Raw genomic sequence first — 20,421 nt, forward strand, 5'->3', positions numbered from 1 at the left:
ACACACACACCCACACACGCACACGGTAACACAAATGCACACTGCCTCACATAGACAACCAGCGACACACTCAATAGTCATACATACACCCACTCACACACGCACTGCCTCACATAGACACACACACACAGAGAGGGGGAGAGTGATGGCCTATAAAAGCCTTAATGATTAGCGTTTGGCTGCGGGCGCAGAGCTGGGTGCGTGTGTGTGTGTGTGCGTGAGAGAGAGAGAGAGAGTGGCAGTTAGGAAGGATGTGTCACCACATCTATCCTAATTGAAATGTGACGTGGAGAGGGGGACGAGGGGAGGAGGGACAGAAGGACAACAGTGTACAGTGTATGTAGTATGTATCAACACACTCTTGTCCCTCTCACTCCATCTCTTCTCTGCCTCTTTCCATGTCTCCTCTGTTTCCTCTGCTATTCCTCCTCGTTTCATCATCTTCTCTCCTCCTCTCTCACTTCCCGCTGCGTCCCAGTAAGATCTGCACGCTCTAATTTGTTCTACTTGGATGCACTCAACGAACACACACACACACACACTTCACTATACTACACCTCACATACGGACACCGTGACTCACTCCCCCCTCACCCCCTCTCTCCATCTCTTCTCTCTCGCCTCACTCCCTCTCTCGTCTCACTCCCTCTCTCTCTCTCTCTCAGCCTGCTAACACAAATGAGCACCTGCAGGCACACTTGGCCATGCACACACTCTCCGATGCGCCTATACAGAAACACACAGACAAAAACACATACACGTGCACAACTGTGCGTGCACGCACACACACACACACACACACACACACACACACACACACACACTCAGCCTGTCTGTCTTGTCAGCAGCTGGCTCCTGTGGTCTGCCCTGCTGGCGCTGTTTTTGTCTAGTCCGTCATTTAATATGGAGATTGTGTGTTTGTGTGTGTGTACATGTCAGAGTGTTATGGTGTTTACTTGAGAACGAACTAGAAGGCGTCTTGTTTGTGTTCTTTATAGGAGTGTACCTCCAGCCTTGTGAGTTTGATCTCCATGGTTTTTCCTGCCTCTTGTTCAGACGGTTAACAATGATCTGACCCAGAGGAGCACTTGTTTTAGTCCAGACGTCAAGAAAGTTTCCACCCAGAGGAGCGCTTGTTATAGTCCATACATTAACCCATTAAGACCTGAGGCGATTCTTAAAAATGTTTTCTAAATCCTAACAGTTTTTTGAAAAAAAAGAAAAGAAAAAAAATCTCAAGATTGAGATGAGCATGTAGATCTGCTATTTTTGAATAGCCAAAGAAATCTAAAGTGACACAGATGCGTTCCAGGTCTTAATGGATTAAAGATACTTCTAGTCTAGACCTGAATGGGTAGTTGGTAAATCCTGACTTCGATTTTGGACATGATTTTATCAACATTCAGAGGCAGTGTAATGTTCGAATAGGACGTGACACCTGTTACAGAAAACATATGGTATTATTAAGAATAAAAGTACCATTGCAAAGTGCTGATTTATAGCTTTGTTTAGCCGTCTTTACTCTTTATAACCCCTTACAGGAAATCTTTTACACTTTTAGGATTGAATTAACACAAGCTCTTGGGTAATATACCAGTATTTAATAGGTTTTTTTTTTGCTTTACTTTTTACATTTAACACTCTCTCTGCCCCCACCCCCTTCTCTCGGCATCTCCAGGCTATGAGAAGTACAACTCGATGCGTGCGGATCCCTCCTTGTGCTTCTTGGAGCGCGTGGGCATGCCTGATGCCAAGGCCATCGCAGCAGAGCAGAGGGGCACCGACATGATGACAGATGGTGTGGAGGGGTAAGAGACCCACTGCCAGCACAGATCACCACCTCCTCCTTTATACTCTCTTTTTGTTTTCTCTCTAGTCTCTTCCTTCCCTCTCCTACAGCTTCTGTTTTTTTGTTGTTCACTTTCCACCCTGAACTTTCACCTTTTTTTTTTTGTTGCCTCCTTCACACCACCTTCTCTCTTCGTGCTTTTGTTCCTTGTATTTGCTTTACTGCGTCTTTGACATTTCTGAAAGAGAGAAAGGAATGAGGTTTTACTTCCTACAGAAGTCATGTGGTCAATTCTCACTCTTGGCTGCCCTTCCGTCTCTCCATCCCCTTCCTCCACCCCCTCCCATCTCTTCCCCTCTATCCTTCTCCCAACCGCCCCACCCCTCCCCTCTCTTCCATCCTCGCTCCGTGGGGGTCCACAGAGAGGACGAGGACCCCGAGTACAAGCCTTTGAGGATGCCTTTTAAAGACGAAATGGACGACTTCACCAACTCTCCTCTGGACGACAAGGACGAGGCAATGGAGGGTGATACTGATGGTAGGCCGACTGTCACACACAGATGCACACGCACGCGCACACACACACACACACACACACACACACACACACACACACACACACACACACACACACACACACACACACACACACACACACACACACACACACACACACACACACACACACACACACACACACACACACACACACACACACACACACACACACACACACACACACACACACACACACACACACACACACACACACACACACACACACACACACACAGAGAGAGAGAGAGGTTCAAGGTTTATAGATACATGAATATGTCTCTTCAGACCAACAAAAAAGAGCCATAAAATGTTATAAAGAGTTAAGAAAGGGGGGAAAAAACAACAGTGTATGGTTGTTTACCATATTGGCTATGATTTGTGGTATACTTCACATTGCTGCTGACAATTATCAAAAGCATATTGCCATTCTTTTTCAATTTTGAAACGATTACCAGATTTTCCCATTTTAGTTTTTAGTCAAACTTTGATAAATTCTCTGCCTCATAATTAAGTCAGCAAGTCATGGACAATTGAAATTGTCGGAAGAACACAATTGAATGGAATTGGCAGCAGTAACGTAAAGTGCGGGTGATCCTTAAAAAAAAACGGAGGTCTAACTCCCCCCAATCCTCCATTCTTTACCTCTCTTCCTCCATCCAGGCAAATTGGGCGAGAATGGTCGTGCTGCCCCATCGGGCGGAGGAGGAGCCTCGGGCTCCAACGAGCGCCTCTATTGGCCAGCGGCCTCGGCCCTGACCGCCCGGCTGCGTCGCCTCATCACCGCCTACCAGCGCTCCAACCGGCGAGAGCAGCTTCGCCAGGAGGCCCTCAGCAAGCCGGACGGTCGGCGCCGCAAGAAATGCAGGGAGTACCAGCCCGGCATTGCCATGATGAACGAGGGAGCAGCAGGGCCCACGTACGTTCAGGAGGGAGGACCCGGGGTGTTCATGGCGGAAGGAAGCCCGTATTTGGCCAAGGGAAGTCCTTATTTGGCCAAAGGCGGGCAGTTCTTGCCAGACGCAGGCGCAGCGGCGGCGGCCCACGCTGCCCTCATGGCAGAAGGAACCATGTTCTACAAGGAAAGAAGACAGAGGTACCGTTCATGACCCCATATTCAGCTATAGGACCATTTATACTCCTTGATCCCTTGATACGTTACAAACACACACACGTGTATTGTTGTAAAAAGTACTCGCATGTTTTACTTAAGTAAAAGTATCAATACTGCAATGTAGAAATACTCCATTACAAGTAAAAGTACAGAATTCAAAATTTACGTGAGTAAAAAAAATATGCTTAAAGTACTGAAAGTAAAAGTACTCATTATGCAGAATGTCCCATTTCAAGTTTTCAAAATGGATACAAATCTTTTGAAAATAGCCGATCTAGACGCGTTGTGAGCTTGTAGATCGGCTATTTTCAAGTAACCGAAATATATATAGAGCTTAAGTGGTTAATGTATGTTTAGTAATAAAAATCTAAATCTACAAAGTAACTGTACAATATTTGCCTCTGAGATGTAGTGGAGTAGAAGTAAAAGTATTGGAAATACTCCAGTAAAGTAAAAATACCTCAAAACTGTACTTAAGTACAGTACTTGAGTAAATGTACTTAGTTGCTTTACACCACTGGTATTTGCTCACATACCTGGCTATGTACTTACCAGGTCTATATAGCTCCTGCTACCTAAATCGTATAGGCTTTGTGCATAACTGTATTTGCGTTTTCCAGACGGTGGCATAAGCATGTCACTGTTCCGGGTCAGTTTCTCAGTCATGCGTTTCATTATCATTACCCCCATGTTTCTGCTCCTTCAGGTGGACGCGTCGTGAAGAGGCAGATTTCTACCGCGTCGTGTCGACCTTCGGCGTCGTCTACGATACACAGAGACAGAGGTTCGATTGGACACAGTTCAGGGCCTTCGCCCGACTGGACAAGAAGACGGACGAGAGTCTAGAGAAGTACTACTACTCCTTCATCGCCATGTGTAAACGGGTCTGCCGCATGCAGATCAAAACCGACACAGGTGAGCAGACCTCGGTTACCAATTTAACACGTAGGATCACATGCACGGCACGCACACCTCCTCTGCCACAAACAACAAACAAACAAATCTACCCTGAAGACACACTACACAAACATATTAACCACTTAAACCCAATATACGTTTTTGAGTGGGGTCCCCCAGGGGGTCTATTCTCGGCCCCCCTCCTTTTTTCCCTCTATACCAAATGTCTTAAATGAAAATGGCTGCTCTACAAGCTCTAAATGACAATGCCTTGTGAGCTTGTAGATCTGCTATTTTTGACGAATGTCAACCTATAATTTGCCAAATGGTTGCCTATTATGCTACGATTCAATTGGTTAAATGGATTTATTCTGCTGGTATATGGTTTTTAACCACTGAAACAATTGTCATTGTTGCATTGAATGTTCTTGTGTTTGGTCTTATAAAAACTCCCTCCTCCTTCCCTCCAGAACTCCCGGACCCGACGCTGATCATCGACCCGATCACAGAGGAGCGCGCCTCCCGCACCCTCTACCGCATCGAACTGCTCCGTCGCATCAGGGAGCAGGTCCTCCCTCACCCGCTCCTCTCCGAGCGCCTCCAGCTCTGCCAGCCCTCACCCGACCTCCCCGAGTGGTGGGAATGTGGCCGCCATGATCGAGACCTCTTGCTCGGAGCCTCCAAGCACGGCGTGAGTCGGACGGACTATCACATTTTAAACGACACCTCGCTGGCCTTCCTGGAAGCCCACCATCGCTGGAACAGCCAGAGAGGGGTGGGTGCCACCGTGCCGGCCCAGGCGGACGTCACCAAAGTCGGGGATAGTGGCGGCGGCGGCGGCGGCGCCGCCCTCCTCACCCCCGCCGAGCTGGCAAGCGCCGCGGCTGCCGCCAGTGCTGCCACAGTCAAGGAGGAGCCTGAGGAGGAGGAGGAGGCGGCAGAAGGGAAGGAGATAAAGGAGGAAGAGAGCGAAGGGAAGGAGGTGAAAAAGGAGGTGAAAAAGGAGGTGAAAAAGGAGGCGGAGGAGGAGGAAGAGAAAGACGGCGACAACATTCCAATCACCAAGACTGAAGACACGAATGAAGGGAAGGAACGAGAGGGAGGAGCGGAGACAGGCGAGGCCCCGGCGTCCCCCAAGGAGATCAAGACAGAGGAGGAGCAGCAGCAGGAGGAGGAGCAGGCCCAGCCAAAAGGAGAAAAAGAGGAAGAGCAAGCGAGCGGAGACGGAGCGAAGGCGTCCGAACCACAAAAGGACCAAGAACAGGATAAAGGAGAAGACAAAGAGGAGAGTTCCACTCCTGCCATGGAGTGTCTCGGGGACCAGACTGAGACCAACGCCACAGAGACGCCACAGCGTCCCGCCGACTCCTCCTCTCCCAAAGCACAACCAAACCACAAGACCACAGAGGATCAGGACGAGGAGGAGAAGGAGAGCCCCGACACTCCCAAGTCCCCCAAGTCGGCCGCTACGGAGAAGAGCCCAGAGGAGGAGGAGGATGAGCGAGTGGATGAAGATGACAAGTCGGAGAAGTCGTCTCAGGCAGAGGGTGGGTGCAGCACGGGTTTTGTCAAGGGAAATAATATTGTCATTAGTACGGGTGCAACAGTTAATTGAGCTAATCGATTTAATCGATTTTAAAAAACAAACGCTAATTGATTGTAAATAAAGAATCATAGAATTTATTTTGGGTGGGAATCTTTTTTTTCTTTTGAATTGTTTTTTTAAATAGCGAAAATACCAGATCTACAAGACACGTTGTGAACTTGTAGATCTGGTATTTTTGTGCGACACTTAATCGAAAAAATCGATGAGAAGATAATCGATAGTTGCAGCCCTAGCCATAAGCATCGGAGACCAGCGGCTACCCTGCTAGCTAACTCATCACGTCTTTGTAACCTTGAATACAGACATCATGGTAATCTTCTGATCTGGTCATATTTGGACTAGAACAATACAAATACATGAGCAACATTTTAATTATAAATGTTTCTCTCCACAGCGAGTGCTGCATCTGAGCAGAAGAACTTTGATGAGGAGAGCATCGCCTCTCTGAGCACGTCTGTCAAAGACGAGACCAGGGATGGCTTCTGTCCCGATGACCTGCCCGAGCCTTCTGCCCTGCAGGCTCTGCAGGACCGCAGCTACGGCTTCTCCTTCTGGCCTAAGGTGAGAGACACAACACACACACACACGACTTGGCTTGAAGTATAGAACACACACAGCACACACATTCTTATATACACAAGTCATTCCTTGACTTGAAAATGTTTGAGAACCACTGATTTAGAAGGCATTTGTAGAATCGGCCTCAGGTCTTAATGGTTTAACCCATTAACACCTGAGGCGATTCTTAAAAATGTTTTCTAAATCCTAACAATATTTTGAAAAAAATAAATAATAATAATTCTTTCACGATTTTTCAAAAATAGCAGATCTACAAGCTCATAGCGCGGCACTCGGTGCCGCGCTATGAGCTTGTATATCTGCTATTTTTGAATAGCCAAAGAAATCTAAAGTGACACAGATGCGTTCCAGGTCTTAATGGGTTAATTAGATTCTCATTATAATAATTCCATATGAATCCAACTCTCCTCTCTTTCAGGACCGCGTGATGATCAACCGGATGGACAACATATGCGACGCCGTCCTGAAAGGCAAGTGGCCCGTGAACAGACGGCACCTCTTCGACTTCCCCGGTAACCTGTTGCCGAGCTACGGATCCACGGCGAGCGCGTCGGCCGTCGCCACGGTGGCGGCCGAAAGCCCGCTGCCGAGGCGGAGCTTAGCTGAGTCATCCATGGCGGCCGCCGGCCACGCCTCCTACAGCGGCAGTGAAGACATGACACAATCGCCGCAGTTTAATGTGAGTGTCGACCAAACGGTCTTTAATTTGATGTATTTATTAAATTAAAGCAACATAGTTGGCAACGGCGTGATAAAAACAGATTTAGCAAATGAGATTTAAAAACCTTATGGGTTTTATAAAGTTAATCTCACCTTAATTCATAGCAAAAATGCTTTACAAATAGAAAAGTAATCTGTGTGTTAAACTCACTGAGTGCCAGAATTATTTCTGGCTATTTCTGTAAGCCCACACCTCTTACAGTGAGGTATTGTCTCTCATAAGTATAAATGCAAGAACTTGGGTGTACTGATTGTACGTGACTTTGTTGTTACCGCACGTTGGTCTCTCATCCTGCTCCTGTCACGGCTAAATAGAGTTCATATCCTGTACGGCAGGCGTTTGTCGCAGTGTAGTAATTTTTCCAGAGTGATTAAATTTGTCCTGAACTTGTCCTTTAAAACATCCTGTCAGCGTTCCTCGTTCAAATCGATGGCTGCTGTTAGCTGCAAATTTACGGTCATAACAGAAGAGACAAGGTAGAATCGTTGTTCTCCGTAACGTGATACAAGAACACAAAACACCAGATGAAAGTTGACATTGTAGGGCTCTTTGAAGACACACCTGTGACAGTTTCTTTTCTTTTTTTTGGGTCCTTTCAGGACCCACTGAGCATGTCGGCGCCTCGTCAGAGGAGGAGGAGGAGGAGGAAGGTGGAGATTGAGGCAGAGAGGGCCGCCAAGCGACGCAACCTGATGGAGATGGTGGCTCAGCTCAGAGAGAGCCATGCTGCCGCAGAGTCCCAGAGCCAGGCTATAGACCTCACCAAGGTACCTAACACACTCACACTCTCTCACTCAACTCATGTTTGCTGATTAAATAGATTGACCGACCTACAGACCGAAATGTATTAATCGGAATGATCGCTATGGATATTCAGTTGGACAGTTTTTTTTAATACTATATTAAAATTGGCTAATGAGAGGGCGGGCGGACAGACCTCGGCCAAGTCACTATGACTCAGACATAACCATAAACAAACATCGGCAAGGACTCGAGGGAGTGCGGTGCCCGCCGTCGAGTAGTTCAAATATGCGGTTGTCCGGAGCCGCCGCTCTGACCGATATGTCCATAAATAGGCATATATGCATATCCAGTTGCCCAGAACCGCCGATCCAACCGATATGCCCATAAATGGGCCTGCCAATATATGGGCATATACTGATAACATCAGGGATCTCCATATATGGGTATGCCAATATATGGCCATATACTGATAACATCAAGGATCTCCATATATGGGCATAAAAGGGACCAATGTGTGTGTTGTAATCAATTGGGCGGCTGTGGCTCAGGAGGGTAGAGCAGGTCGTCCAATGATCCGTGGGTCGGCAGTTCAAATCCCTGCTCCTCCTGTCCACATGTCGAAGTGTCCTTGGGCAAGACACTGAAGCTAGCTTGCCACCATTGGTGTGTGAATGTGGGAAAAGTGGGGATGCTAGCGTCGACTGTTCACCGCTCCACCTCCCAATGTCCCCCCCCCCCCCCCGTATGAATGAATGAACCATTGTAAAGCGCTTTGAGCACTTGGAAAAGCGCTATAAAAATGCAATTTATTATTATTATTATTATCGCAGGGCATGCACCACCACCACAAGGCCTCCACTTCCTCATTTGCCGGCTATCCCAGCGCCATGGGAACGAGCTCTTCCCTCAAGGCCCAGATGGAACTGCTGCAGCAGGCCACTCCCCCCGGCCACAGAGCTAACGGCTCATTGGTCGACCCGGACCTGCCCATCATGAGGAGGAGGCGCGGCCGGAGGAAAAACGTGGAGGGACTTGAGCTGCTGTTCATGGCCAATAAGAGAGCGGGAGGGGTGAGTGATATTTCTGTGCATTGTGTCTGTTTTGTTTTGCGTTGCCACCAAGGGCCCAGCATCCGGCTTTGAAATTGAGTCTGTATAGGAAGTGACAGTTCATATGAATGGCCGGTAGTTTTAGCTGTTTAACCCCTGCCGGTGTCCGAAAGAAATGTTCTCCATTCAAGTGGGTGTGTTTTTGCCGAACTTTAGACTTGATTTTCTTACCTTAACACATTGAATGCCAGAGTTATTTCAGATTTTTTAGCTGTTTTATGCCAGAGATTTTTCATTGAGAAAAAAAAAGTACTCAGGAGCCGAGATACAGAATTTTTAAGTTTTAAGTTAACAAGGAAGTGGATGGGAGTCTAAATCTTCAAAAAATCATATCTCCTTGGTCTTTGGGTCAAATGTAAAAAAACTTGGCACACAAGTGATGGATTCTAAAGAACGCATATATGCGTTCTTGGCATTCAATGTGTTAATAAACATTGTCATAAATACTATATGCTTCCAGTAGCTAGTTTAAAGTCTTCTTTCAATCACCATGATATGCGTTTTGGTAAATGATGGCCCCATTTATTAAAACATTTATGAGAAAGTAGGGTATGCTCTAGGAGGGGCAGGATGATTTGACAGAACCAATAGCATTCATTCCCCGCCCCCGCTCTTGATTGACAAGCTACCCAACCAATAGCATTAATTTCCGGTATCATAGGAGATGACGCAATATAGAAAGATGTCGGATTTGAAATCGTTGAAAAATAGGCTTCATTTACAGTCTGTAGAAACGTCGCTCTGTCCATTCAACCACGTATGTGATCTTTGCACCCAAATCTCTAAGTTAAAATGCTTCCCTTTGCCTTTTCTCCCTCCCTATCTCGCCCTCATCTCCTCTTCTAGGATGAGTCTGAAGGGACCAAAGCTTCCAGCATGGAAGCGGTCCAGGATGCTCCCCGCGCCCACAGACCCCTGGCTGTACCCGGGCAGAGCCCAAGCCCCAGCACCAGGCCCCCTGCCCCGGGCCCGGTCCCTGGAAGCATAGAGGAGGGCGAGGCGGCCGCAAACGTTTCTAACAAAGAGCTGCGAGACTGGCTGAGACAGCACCCCACCTACACCATGGACATGACTGGATTCACACCAGTATGTAGAGCACTCTCCACTTTACCCTTATGCACACATTTCTTTCCAGTTTTTGTCTGCCTTTCTCTTAATTTCTTTAACCACTTACGGTATATGATCTTTGTCATACGACAAATAGGCAATGTACACGTTCACAGCACGTGGCATCGCAACATGTTGTGAGCTTGTAGATCTTTACTATTTTTACTATTTTCAAATTTGTTTTTTTAACTAAGAAACTTTGCCTAAACTACCAACGCCAGGGTTAATGAGGTTAAACTCCCAGTTCTGTTGAAGCTCTGCTAACAGCCCTGTGTGTGTTTTTGTCTCCTGCAGAAGACCGAGGACGTCCTGATGTCTCAGTTCAATAAGCCCAAGCAGAAGCGCCATCGCTGTCGAAACCCCAACAAGATCGACATCAACACCTTGACGGGCGAAGAGAGAGTCCCCGTGGTCAACAGACGCAACGGACGCAAGGTATAAATTCTGACCCAACAGCCAATCCCAGCTGACATCTTGAATGGCCCTTTGTCTGTATTCTTGGTGGCAGTGGTGTACAGATACGATTTACACTATGCATTCTCTGAAATTGATTGAGGGATTTGAAGAGGGATTCATCAAATCTTTTTCCTGTTTCCCAGATGGGCGGTGCCATGGCTCCACCAATGAAGGAGCTCCCCAGATGGCTGCTGGAGAACCCAGAGTTCGCCATTGCTCCTGATTGGACAGACATCGTCAAACAGTCTGTAAGTAGCCAATAAAAACAGATTTGCAATCATTCATATGAAGTTGGTTTTGGATTAAGACAAGTTAACCAAAGTTATATTGCATGTATGACTCCAGTGAGCTATTTTCCATCACTCCCCCACTCTTCTCCTTATATTTTTTAGTAAAATCATCCAGGCAACCTTTTATTAGTTTTGTGCTCCATTGGAAATGAAACTTGACTTTCCAGCTGTTCATTAATGAGAAATGAAATACTTGGACATAGTAGACATAATTGGGTTCAGCTAGGCTAGTTTTTTTTTAACCCTTTACACCAGTTTTAATTTCTAGCTCAATGTCTTTGAGTACTGGTTCTCAAAGTAGTTTTTACCTCACACCAGTTTTCATTTCTAGCTGAATACCTGAGTATTGGTTCTCAAAGTGGGGTCCAGGGACCCCCAGGGGGCTCCCCAGCAAAATGAGGAACCGTTTAAACACTTTATTTATTGGCTATTTTTGAAAAATCTTGACAGATTTTGCCAAACCTTCTCTTATGGGGGTGCCTGGCACAAAATCTTTTCAAATGGGGATCCGCCAAATACATCTGCCAAATACATCAGCCAAATACATCTAATTTTGGGGGTCCTTGATAAGAAAAATGTTTGAGAACTGCTGCCTATGAGGAAGCACTGATGCGCAGCGTTCAAGCATTTGACGCCTCATGAAGGCCAGAGGTGTGCACTTTTCTGATCCCTCTCTCTCCTCTCTCGGCAGGGTTTCCTTCCGGAGGCCATGTTTGACCGCCTGCTGACCGGCCCAGTGGTCAGAGAAGAGGGGGTCCGGCGTCGCGGGCGACGACCCAAGTCTGAAATCGCCAAGGCGACCGCAGCGGCCCAAGCAGCAGCAGCTGCCCAGGTTGCTCAGGCCTCTCTGGCAGCAGCAGCCTCCACAGGTACTACCATGACACTACTACCATGACGCTACCATGACAATGAAACCAGGACTGCAATCCAACTAATATGCCGTTGCTGTCGAGCAGAAAGAAACCTCTTATCGTAAATTACAAAAGTATCAAAAGTGCGGCGCGAAGTGCCGAATTCAATTTTGCAATTTTGAATCGTTTTGGACAGTTTTCCACCCGACAGAGACGATGTATAGATGTATATAATCGGTGAAAAAGAATATATTGGCTTAGGAATGTGACAAAAACCTAAATTTCCATGGCTTCATGGGGTTTGTAATTGATAAAAAATACTAGAATATAGATTTTTTTTGGGGTGAACTATCCCTGAGTGGTTAATAAAATAATCGACTAATAATTGATCAGTATTTTGGGCATGTCATTGCAGGCAAAAAGAAAAAAATAGTCACAATATTTAAAATATTAGGAAAATGGCCGATCTACCATATGTTTGAGGAAATCTTTGTTTTGCCTTTAACACATTGACTGCCAGAATTATTTCAGATTTTTTAGCTGTTTTATACCAGAGATTTTTCATTGAGAAAAAAAAAGTACTCAGGAGCCGAGATACAGAATTTTTAAGTTTTAAGTTAACAAGGAAGTGGATGGGAGTCTAAATCTTTTTTAAGTTTTTTATTTTATTTATTTATTTATTTATTTTTCAAAAAACGCATATATGCGTTCTTGGCAAGCAAGTGATGGATTCTAAAGAACGCAAAGAACGCATATATGCGTTCTTGGCAGGCAATGTGTTAATGACATGCCCAAAATAGAGACGCCAAGTTTGAAAGTGGTTAAATAAAGGGACGTTGTCAAATTGTGTAGTTGAAACAAAATCACAACAGCACTGAAATACAATCCACTGTCCTTGCAATTCCATGCTGACACAACACATTCCCCAGTCACATGACCCAGCCACCACCGCCTTCATCTGAAACCACCGTTTCTCAACCTCTGGTCCGGGGACCACCAGGGGTCCAAACGGCTCTTACGGGACTGAATGTTATCAATTTTGGTTCCATTTGTACCGTCTCAGAGTTAAATCAGCCCTGAACATTTGACAGTGTAGATTGGTGTCCCAGAGATAATTATTGTTTTAGTTTTATCATTGAGATGAAACCTTGAAATGAAAAAGGTTGAGAATCACTGATAAACAACAAGCCAGAACTAACTGTGTGTGTGTGTGTGTGTTTGTGTCCAGGAGGCATCAACCCTCTGCTGCTGAACGGTCTGTTTGGAGGTATGGACCTGTCCTCCCTGCAGAGTCTACAGAGCCTCCAGCTGGCTGCAGGCCTCATGGCCTTCCCCCACGCCGACCCCAAGCAGGCCGCGGCTAACGCCTCCATGGCCTCCATGCTGCCCCTCATGCTGCCCGGGATGGGGGGCTTCCAAAACATGAACATGGCCGCCCTGCCCAACATGTTCAGCCTCGGCGGGCTGTTCGGCGGCAACCTGGCCTCGGTGGCCGCCGCTGCCGCGTCGAGCTCCGCGGCGGCCGCTGCCGCCGCTACGTCGGGCAACAACGCCAACGGAACGACGGAGGGCGAGGAGGCGGAGGGGAGGTCGGGCAAGAGGAGGAGAGAGGAGAACGACAACGAGGTGGAGCGAGGAGGTGAAGACGGGGAATCGGAGGGGGCGGGCGAAGGCACGGAAGGCGGAGAGAAGAAGGCGAAGAAGAGGAAGAGGAGGAGCCAGGGAGAGGCGGCGAACACCGCCGGCGAGGCGGGGGCCGGCAGCGCAGCTCAGGTCCAAGCCCCCGACTCGTCGACCGACCCCTCCATCAACGGCGACGCCGCCGCCTTATTGGCCGCGGCCGGCATGTCGGCCAACTCGCTGGCGTTCAACCCCTTCCTCCTGTCCACCATGGCGCCCCACCTCTTCTACCCCTCCATGTTCCTGTCCCCCGGCCTGGGCGGCCTCAGCCTGCCCGGTTTCCCCACCGCCGCCACGGCCTCCACGCTGGCCGAGCTGCAGAACGCCATGGCCAACGCCATGGCGGGCGGCGGCATGATGGCAAACCTCGCCAGAGAGCAGCAGAAGGAGGAGGAGGAGGAGGAGGCAGGAAGAGGAGATGCGGGAGGAGAGGAGGAGGAGGATGAGGAGGGAGGCGGCGAGAGTGACTTGGCGGAGGAAGACGGAGAGATGGAGGATTCACTGATGGAGGATAGCCGGATGGGAGGGGATGAGGAGGCGCAGGAGGAGGACACGCCTGAGAAGGAGGACAAGAGTGACTGAAAAAAAAAAAAAACTGAAAGAAAAACAAACTCACAAAACTGACTGGCCTTGGACATTTCCTGAACTCTAACCTCCTTCCTCAGTCTCTCTGTCGTTCCCTCACCATGTCAAGTTTACAAGCCTCCACCACAAATATCCAAACTTTATTATTATGACAGTTTTTCGTTTTCTTTTTTGTTTTTCTCTCTCCGCTTATGTTGTTGTTGATGATGATTTTTATTTTTATTCCTCTCTTCGTTTGTGTTTTTCGGCCAGGTATATTTACTATGCGTCAGAGAGCAGAGGTGTGTGTGTGTGTGTGTGTGTGTGTAAGTTAAGCTTCCCTCTCTCTCTCTTTCTCTCTGAGCGGTAGTCTAGTCAGGGATTGTTCACATGGAGGACTCGCTCTGAGTTCAGCTCACATTTAAAGACTGTTTGTTTTTTTTGCCTCTACTTAGCTTGGTCTGCGGCCGCTCTGAACGGCGCGTCTCGACTTTGTTTTTTTTCCTTGATTTTTGGATCCCTCGCATAGGACTTCAGATGGTTCCAATAGTACTTTATTACTGCTGCTTTCAGTTCTCACATGTTTCACTTCCTCCCTTTTTTCTCTGGACCGTTAATATTATTGGTAGCATCTCGTTGAAGAAGTGAAAGTGGCTCCAGTAGCGTTCCAACATTGTCTGTTTCTGTATGACAGTGATGGTGATGATGCTGCTGCTGCTGCTGCAAAGGAATCATGGGTAATGGAGTTTTATTTTCTGTTCTGTTTCAGAGCAGAGTTTTGTAGTTCTCACATATCAGACCAGGTAGACTCTGATGACAAAAGGAATAAAAAACTAAGAAAAAAAAAAAGAAATGATCATGGACTGGCCTAACTCAGTCACACACACTGACTACAGCAACACACACACGCCAACATACATTCATGCTTGTGATGAGATGCACACATTATTACATACATTATATACATAAACACACGTGTGCACACACTAACCAACCCCCTCTTTTGTCCAGTGACTGTTTATAGAGTATGGAAGTACCCATTTCTACCCCTTTCCTGTGTGCACATATGTGCATGAGTGTGTGCGCGTGTGCGTGCATGTGTGTGTGTGTGTGTGTGTTCTGAACCGATACTGTTTTCTCCAGTCCCACACTGTTTGACTAGCAGTCCTGAGTCTTTGCACTACATGTCTCCAAATTCTCCCTATCCTCTCTCTCTCTGGGCTCGTTGGCTTTGGCCTCCCTGGGCACGGCAGGCGGGCTGGGCCTGCCGCGGACGGTGCCTTCCGATTGGTCCACCGTTCACCCAGGCGAGACCAGTCGACCCCCACCCCGAGACGGAGGTATCTGTGAATGGATTTGGTAGTGGTAGTCGACACAGGGATGTGATGTTTTCTATTTTATGTTCAGGTGTATATTTTGGACACACAACTCTCACATCAGTTTCTTATGGAAATGTGTGTCTTTATAGTGGTGTTGTGTGGTCCTCTTCACATCCCCACTGAGCTGACTGAGACCCAGTGCTGCTTTCTGATGATGCCTCTCCAAGACTGTTTGCTCTAGTCACACACACTGATGATGATGCCAGGCCTGGCCAAAAGAGGACACGGCATTATAAACGCACACGTTTATCAATCTGTACCATCTTAACATTCTGGTATTTGAATACACTGCAAATATATTTTAAAAAAGGGCATGAGTGCTGCTTGATGTTGTTCGCGTTTTCCAATTGACAGGCCCATTCCCAAGGCTGCTTGGGTTTCTAGTTGAGCGAGTTAAAAGTCAAGCGCACCCTCAAGTGTTTTCAATGATTTAAGCTATATTCCCATGCTTTTGGCCAGGTCTTCTTAATATAATACAGCCAGCCCAGCAGATTCAGAGGGAGATAAATGGGGGATGTATTACTGACTGAGAAGCCATTGTTCAGTAAAGCCTAAGTTATGCTTGGTTGCGTGCCGTGTCACACGCCGAGAATAGCCAATCTACAAGCTCACAACGCATTGTGAGCTTGTAGATTGACTCTTTCCGCGGCGTGACACCGGCAGCAAAGTATAAATCACCCTTTTGGTTCCAGACAGAACAGTGACACCACAAAGGTGTTCTGGCACCCTGAAGCGCTCCCATGTGATGCTAGCTTCCACATTAGAACTTCTGGTTCTCTATTAAAACACTGTGGAACGTTTCAGCACTCTGCTGGACCTCATCCCCCTTTCTTAAGAAAATGAATACATCTCTCTCTCTACTGCTGAGACAGCAATAACCAAGGCAGCTTTTGAATGTTCCAACATCAAATTCCCAAACACGCACACACACACAAACACAAAAAACATATACACCACACACACACTCACACACCTTTATGAATAACCACAAGTGTCGTATGAAAAGAAAGAAAGAAACTAAAACTGTAAATGATGGCGATGGAAAAAGTACTGCAATCAATTTTGTCTCACTCTGTTCCTGTTGATGCACTGGTGAAGAGTTAAAATAATCAGGTACCTTTATTACTTAGCTACGTTTCTTGAAAGATAAAAAAAAAAGGACTTTTTGTTACTTTTAGCCAGCAAGCTGAAGAGCATTACCTCAAAATTCTTATCTAGCCTTGAAGTTTACAGACATACCATGTAAATGTTTTCGTTTTATTTTGTTCTTTTTTTTTTTCCTTTTTTCTTTTTTGGTGTGTGTCTTTTTATTTTGTTTTTGTTTTTTTGGAAACATCATGTATGATGAATTGTAGCTATGATGCTTTTAATAAAAGTGAATCATATTCGCCTAGGAAACCAAACGTCTGCCTGTGCTCTCCTTTGTTATCACTTGAGACAGAACATGCACATCTCATAAGCAGTGAATACAGCCGATCGACAAACTCACAATGAGACACATTGTGAGCTTGTAGATCCATTTGTTTTTAACATTTAAATGTGAAATGTTGGAACATTTTATAGGGACGTCGGAGACTCTGAGTTGATGTGGTTAAAGAGTTTTGTGCTGTTTTCAGGATTTTTTCTTAACTAGAGGGTCAGGCTGCTACGCGGCCCTCACCTACGCCGTCCCGCCGATCTGACTGATATGCGGACTGATATATGGAGATCTCTGTCCGTCCTTGTCCCTTTTATGCCCATATATGGAGATATCTGTCAGTCCTTGTTCCTTTTAGGCCCATATATAGATCCCTTTTACGCCATTATGGAGATCTCTATCTGTCAGTCTTTGTCCATTTTATGCCTATATATGGAGATCCCTGATGTCATCAGTATATGCCCATATATAGGCATGCCCCCTTTTGTACCCATATGTGGAGCTGATTTGTTTGCTGATGCCATGACGACGCACTCCATATTTGGGCGTCGCTGCATTGGGAACTCCTTGTATGGTTATGGCTGAGTCATGGTGACATGAGCGTGACGTCAGAGGTCCGCCGCCAGCCGGCCGGTCCTCCCTAACCACTTTTAATATAGGATGGTGAAAGTAATCGGGTCCTATTGGCACTTGCTACATCACTGTATCACACAGATTATTAAATTTTTTATGTAGTGACCTTTTTATTACATGACTGAACTGACAGCAGTTTAAAATTGCCAACCACCTCCTTGCCCACTAGTTTTTATAGTTGCAAACTTGCAAAGGCACAAAATGTTTACATTTTAAGCTATTTTGATGTATTTTTGAGTATTATACAATGTATTCAAGTAATTAATCATAATTTTCATAGTCACTTTATAATTCTCATAACACATCCACTCATATGCTGTATGTTAATCATTTCTACGTTGTGATAGGTGAGTTTATTGGTACTTTATAAACCCATTTATTCTGCCTTGTCATTTATAAATTGTTCCCCCACAGATCAACTAGACCAACAAAAAAAAGGACGACAAAAGTTTTGTTGCCACAACTTTATATAACATTCATGAATATTTTTGTTGCCACAACTTTATATAACATTCATGAATATTTCATTCATGAGAATATTTTTGTTGACAAAGAAAAGTTAAAGTACCTGTTGTGGGTCAGATATTTTAGTAGGCATCAATTTTACATGCAGTGTACATTTGGGCCATGAAATAATACTCTCTGACTCTGTGTGTGTGTGAGACTGTGTGTGTCTATAGGGGGATTATAATGGAATTGTTGGCCTGTATGTACAGAGGCCCGGCGGAGGGGCTGTCTGCCAACGTGGTTGTGTGTGCACGTACGTGTGCACCGACCCAGCCATCAGAAATGGCATCTTTCCCAGTGGAGCTGCTGACAAAACATCAACTGACAACCAGACCTCACATAGAGTGTGTGTATTTTTTTGTTTTGCTTTTGGAACAGGGTGGCGGGGGGGGGTGGGGCTTCATGTGTGTCAGTCAGCGATTCGATTCCCAACCTGTGGTCCCGGGGGCCATTGGTTGACACAAAGAAGTGAGCAGACAAAATTGGAACTGGAACAATAATAAAAATTAAAGCTGATAAATGGGTACTCCATTGATTTGCTGAAATTGGCAACCCACCCCGAAAACGTATTTTCTTTCTGTTTATTAAAGAGCTGGAGAGACGCCTGCTATTGAACAAACTCTGCAGCAATGATTTACTATCTGTGTAATGGAGCTTTAACTTTTGAACAAAAGTACCACAAGGCGCACTGTTTTAACATGTGTGTGAAAAGGTACATTTTAAGGCAGATTCATACTGGGGGAAAAAAAGCTGATCTTTAAGCTTATAGATCAACTATTTTTGGTCTACGACACTGTTGTACGATGAAGCATAAATGAAGCATTAACTCTATAACTGCCAAAGACGTTTATAAACGTCTTTGAGAAATTAGCTGTTGCCTGCCAAAGACGTTTAAAAACGTCCTGAAAAAAAAAAAAAAAAAAAAACTTAAAAAAAAAAAAAAAAAATTCTAAAAAGATTCTCTAATTATTTAGTATTGACACCTTTTCGATATTCCAAACGAATAAGGAGATAACAATTTCCAAAGATTTGCTGCTCCATCCACTTCAATGTTAAAATTGAAACGGACAAACAATTCACAATGTTTTTTGGTTTGAAACCACTGGTTTTGAGCTATTTTCAAACATCAAACAACACATGACAACAAGGTCAAATTGACCTCGTTGACATTTGTGAAACCACACCTGAATCTCATCTGTGATTAGAAATTTTCTGGGGATCAATCATACTTGAGAAAAATATTTTGTGGCTATGCGAAAAGGTACCAAAATCGGTCAAAACCCTGGCAGAGGCTACAGACTGTTCTGAAAAAACTCTGGCAGGGTAAGAGTTAAGGTAGTGCACTGTTTCCCAAACAGTGGGTTGGGACTCATGTTTGGGTCACGGACCAATTTTTATGGGTCGCAAGTAAATATACCCTTTGTTTTTGTTTCCTATTTAAAATAAGTCAGTTTCAAAAGATTTTAAAAAAACAATCACAACTTATCAATTAAAATTCTTATTCTTATTTCCATAAATAAAACAAATTTAAAAAAGTTTACGAAGTAGTGATTTTCACTAGTTTGGGTCCTGGGCAAACATCTAATTTCTCTTTTGGGTCTCGAGCTAAAACGTTTGGGAACCACTGCTGTAGTGGACAATGTAGAGTGGAACACTGTGTGTGTGTGTGTGTGTGTGTGTGTGTGTGTGTGTGTGACAGTGACAGACGTCTGGCCTAATCGGCTCGATGGAGGAAGTGGAACGTGAAATCCACCAGTCGCTCCGTCCACACACACACACACACCCTGACCCACCAACCCAGCATGCACTCTGTCTGCCAGACTCACTTGTGTGTGTGTGTGTGTGTGTGTGTGTGGGGGGGGCTACATGGGTGTTTGTGTGTGACGTTTTTCCCAATTATGCATCAGATGGAAACCTTATCTCTTCTCCAAAATTAAGAGATCGCACCTTATTATCCAAGTTGGGGGGAAATTATGCATAATTATATAATGTCTGTGATAGTCCAGAATGTACTTACTGACCTAGTTAGCGGTCCTACTGCTCTGCCATTGTCATCATATACTGTACACTATGATCAAAAGTCAGTGGACAGGCTGGACACCCTTTCTAATTAGCGTTTCTAATTAGTGCCCTTTGTTCCTGGGAATGGAAATCTTAATGCTACAGCCACCATGAAATTCTAGACATTACATTTTGTGTGCGTCTAATTCTGTGGCAAACTGTTTCTGCGGAAGGCCGCCGTTGCCTGTTCCAGAATGACTATAGGCTATTCATGTTATATTATCCCCACAGCCGACAGGTTGGATTGGGAATGGCTGTCAGCTAGGCCTAATCCACCAACAGGAAGTGTCTGACCCATAGGCCATAAGAATAATATGGACAGCGTTATGCCCCTGGTTTCTACAGACCGTAAATTAAGCCTAT

The 20,421-nt window shown here is 45.7% G+C and overlaps 1 protein-coding gene across 1 annotated transcript in view; it reads left to right on the forward strand.

The window, feature by feature from the left end:
* The window catches only part of chd7 (chromodomain helicase DNA binding protein 7), a 96,664-nt gene extending 79,821 nt beyond the window's left edge, over nucleotides 1-16,843 (forward strand). The window contains 14 exon segments of the mRNA XM_080438964.1: nucleotides 1,678-1,807; nucleotides 2,211-2,326; nucleotides 3,007-3,439; nucleotides 4,164-4,372; nucleotides 4,825-5,901; nucleotides 6,355-6,521; nucleotides 6,958-7,218; nucleotides 7,860-8,027; nucleotides 8,835-9,074; nucleotides 9,960-10,199; nucleotides 10,515-10,655; nucleotides 10,820-10,924; nucleotides 11,658-11,835; nucleotides 13,046-16,843. Coding sequence (XP_080295090.1) covers nucleotides 1,678-1,807; nucleotides 2,211-2,326; nucleotides 3,007-3,439; nucleotides 4,164-4,372; nucleotides 4,825-5,901; nucleotides 6,355-6,521; nucleotides 6,958-7,218; nucleotides 7,860-8,027; nucleotides 8,835-9,074; nucleotides 9,960-10,199; nucleotides 10,515-10,655; nucleotides 10,820-10,924; nucleotides 11,658-11,835; nucleotides 13,046-14,079 — 4,499 coding nt within the window. The 3' untranslated portion in view covers nucleotides 14,080-16,843.
* The last annotated feature ends 3,578 nt before the right edge of the window (nucleotides 16,844-20,421 follow it).

Source organism: Gymnoscopelus braueri (assembly GCF_963280865.1).
Source record: "Gymnoscopelus braueri genome assembly, chromosome: 10".
Lineage (NCBI taxonomy): Eukaryota > Metazoa > Chordata > Actinopteri > Myctophiformes > Myctophidae > Gymnoscopelus > Gymnoscopelus braueri.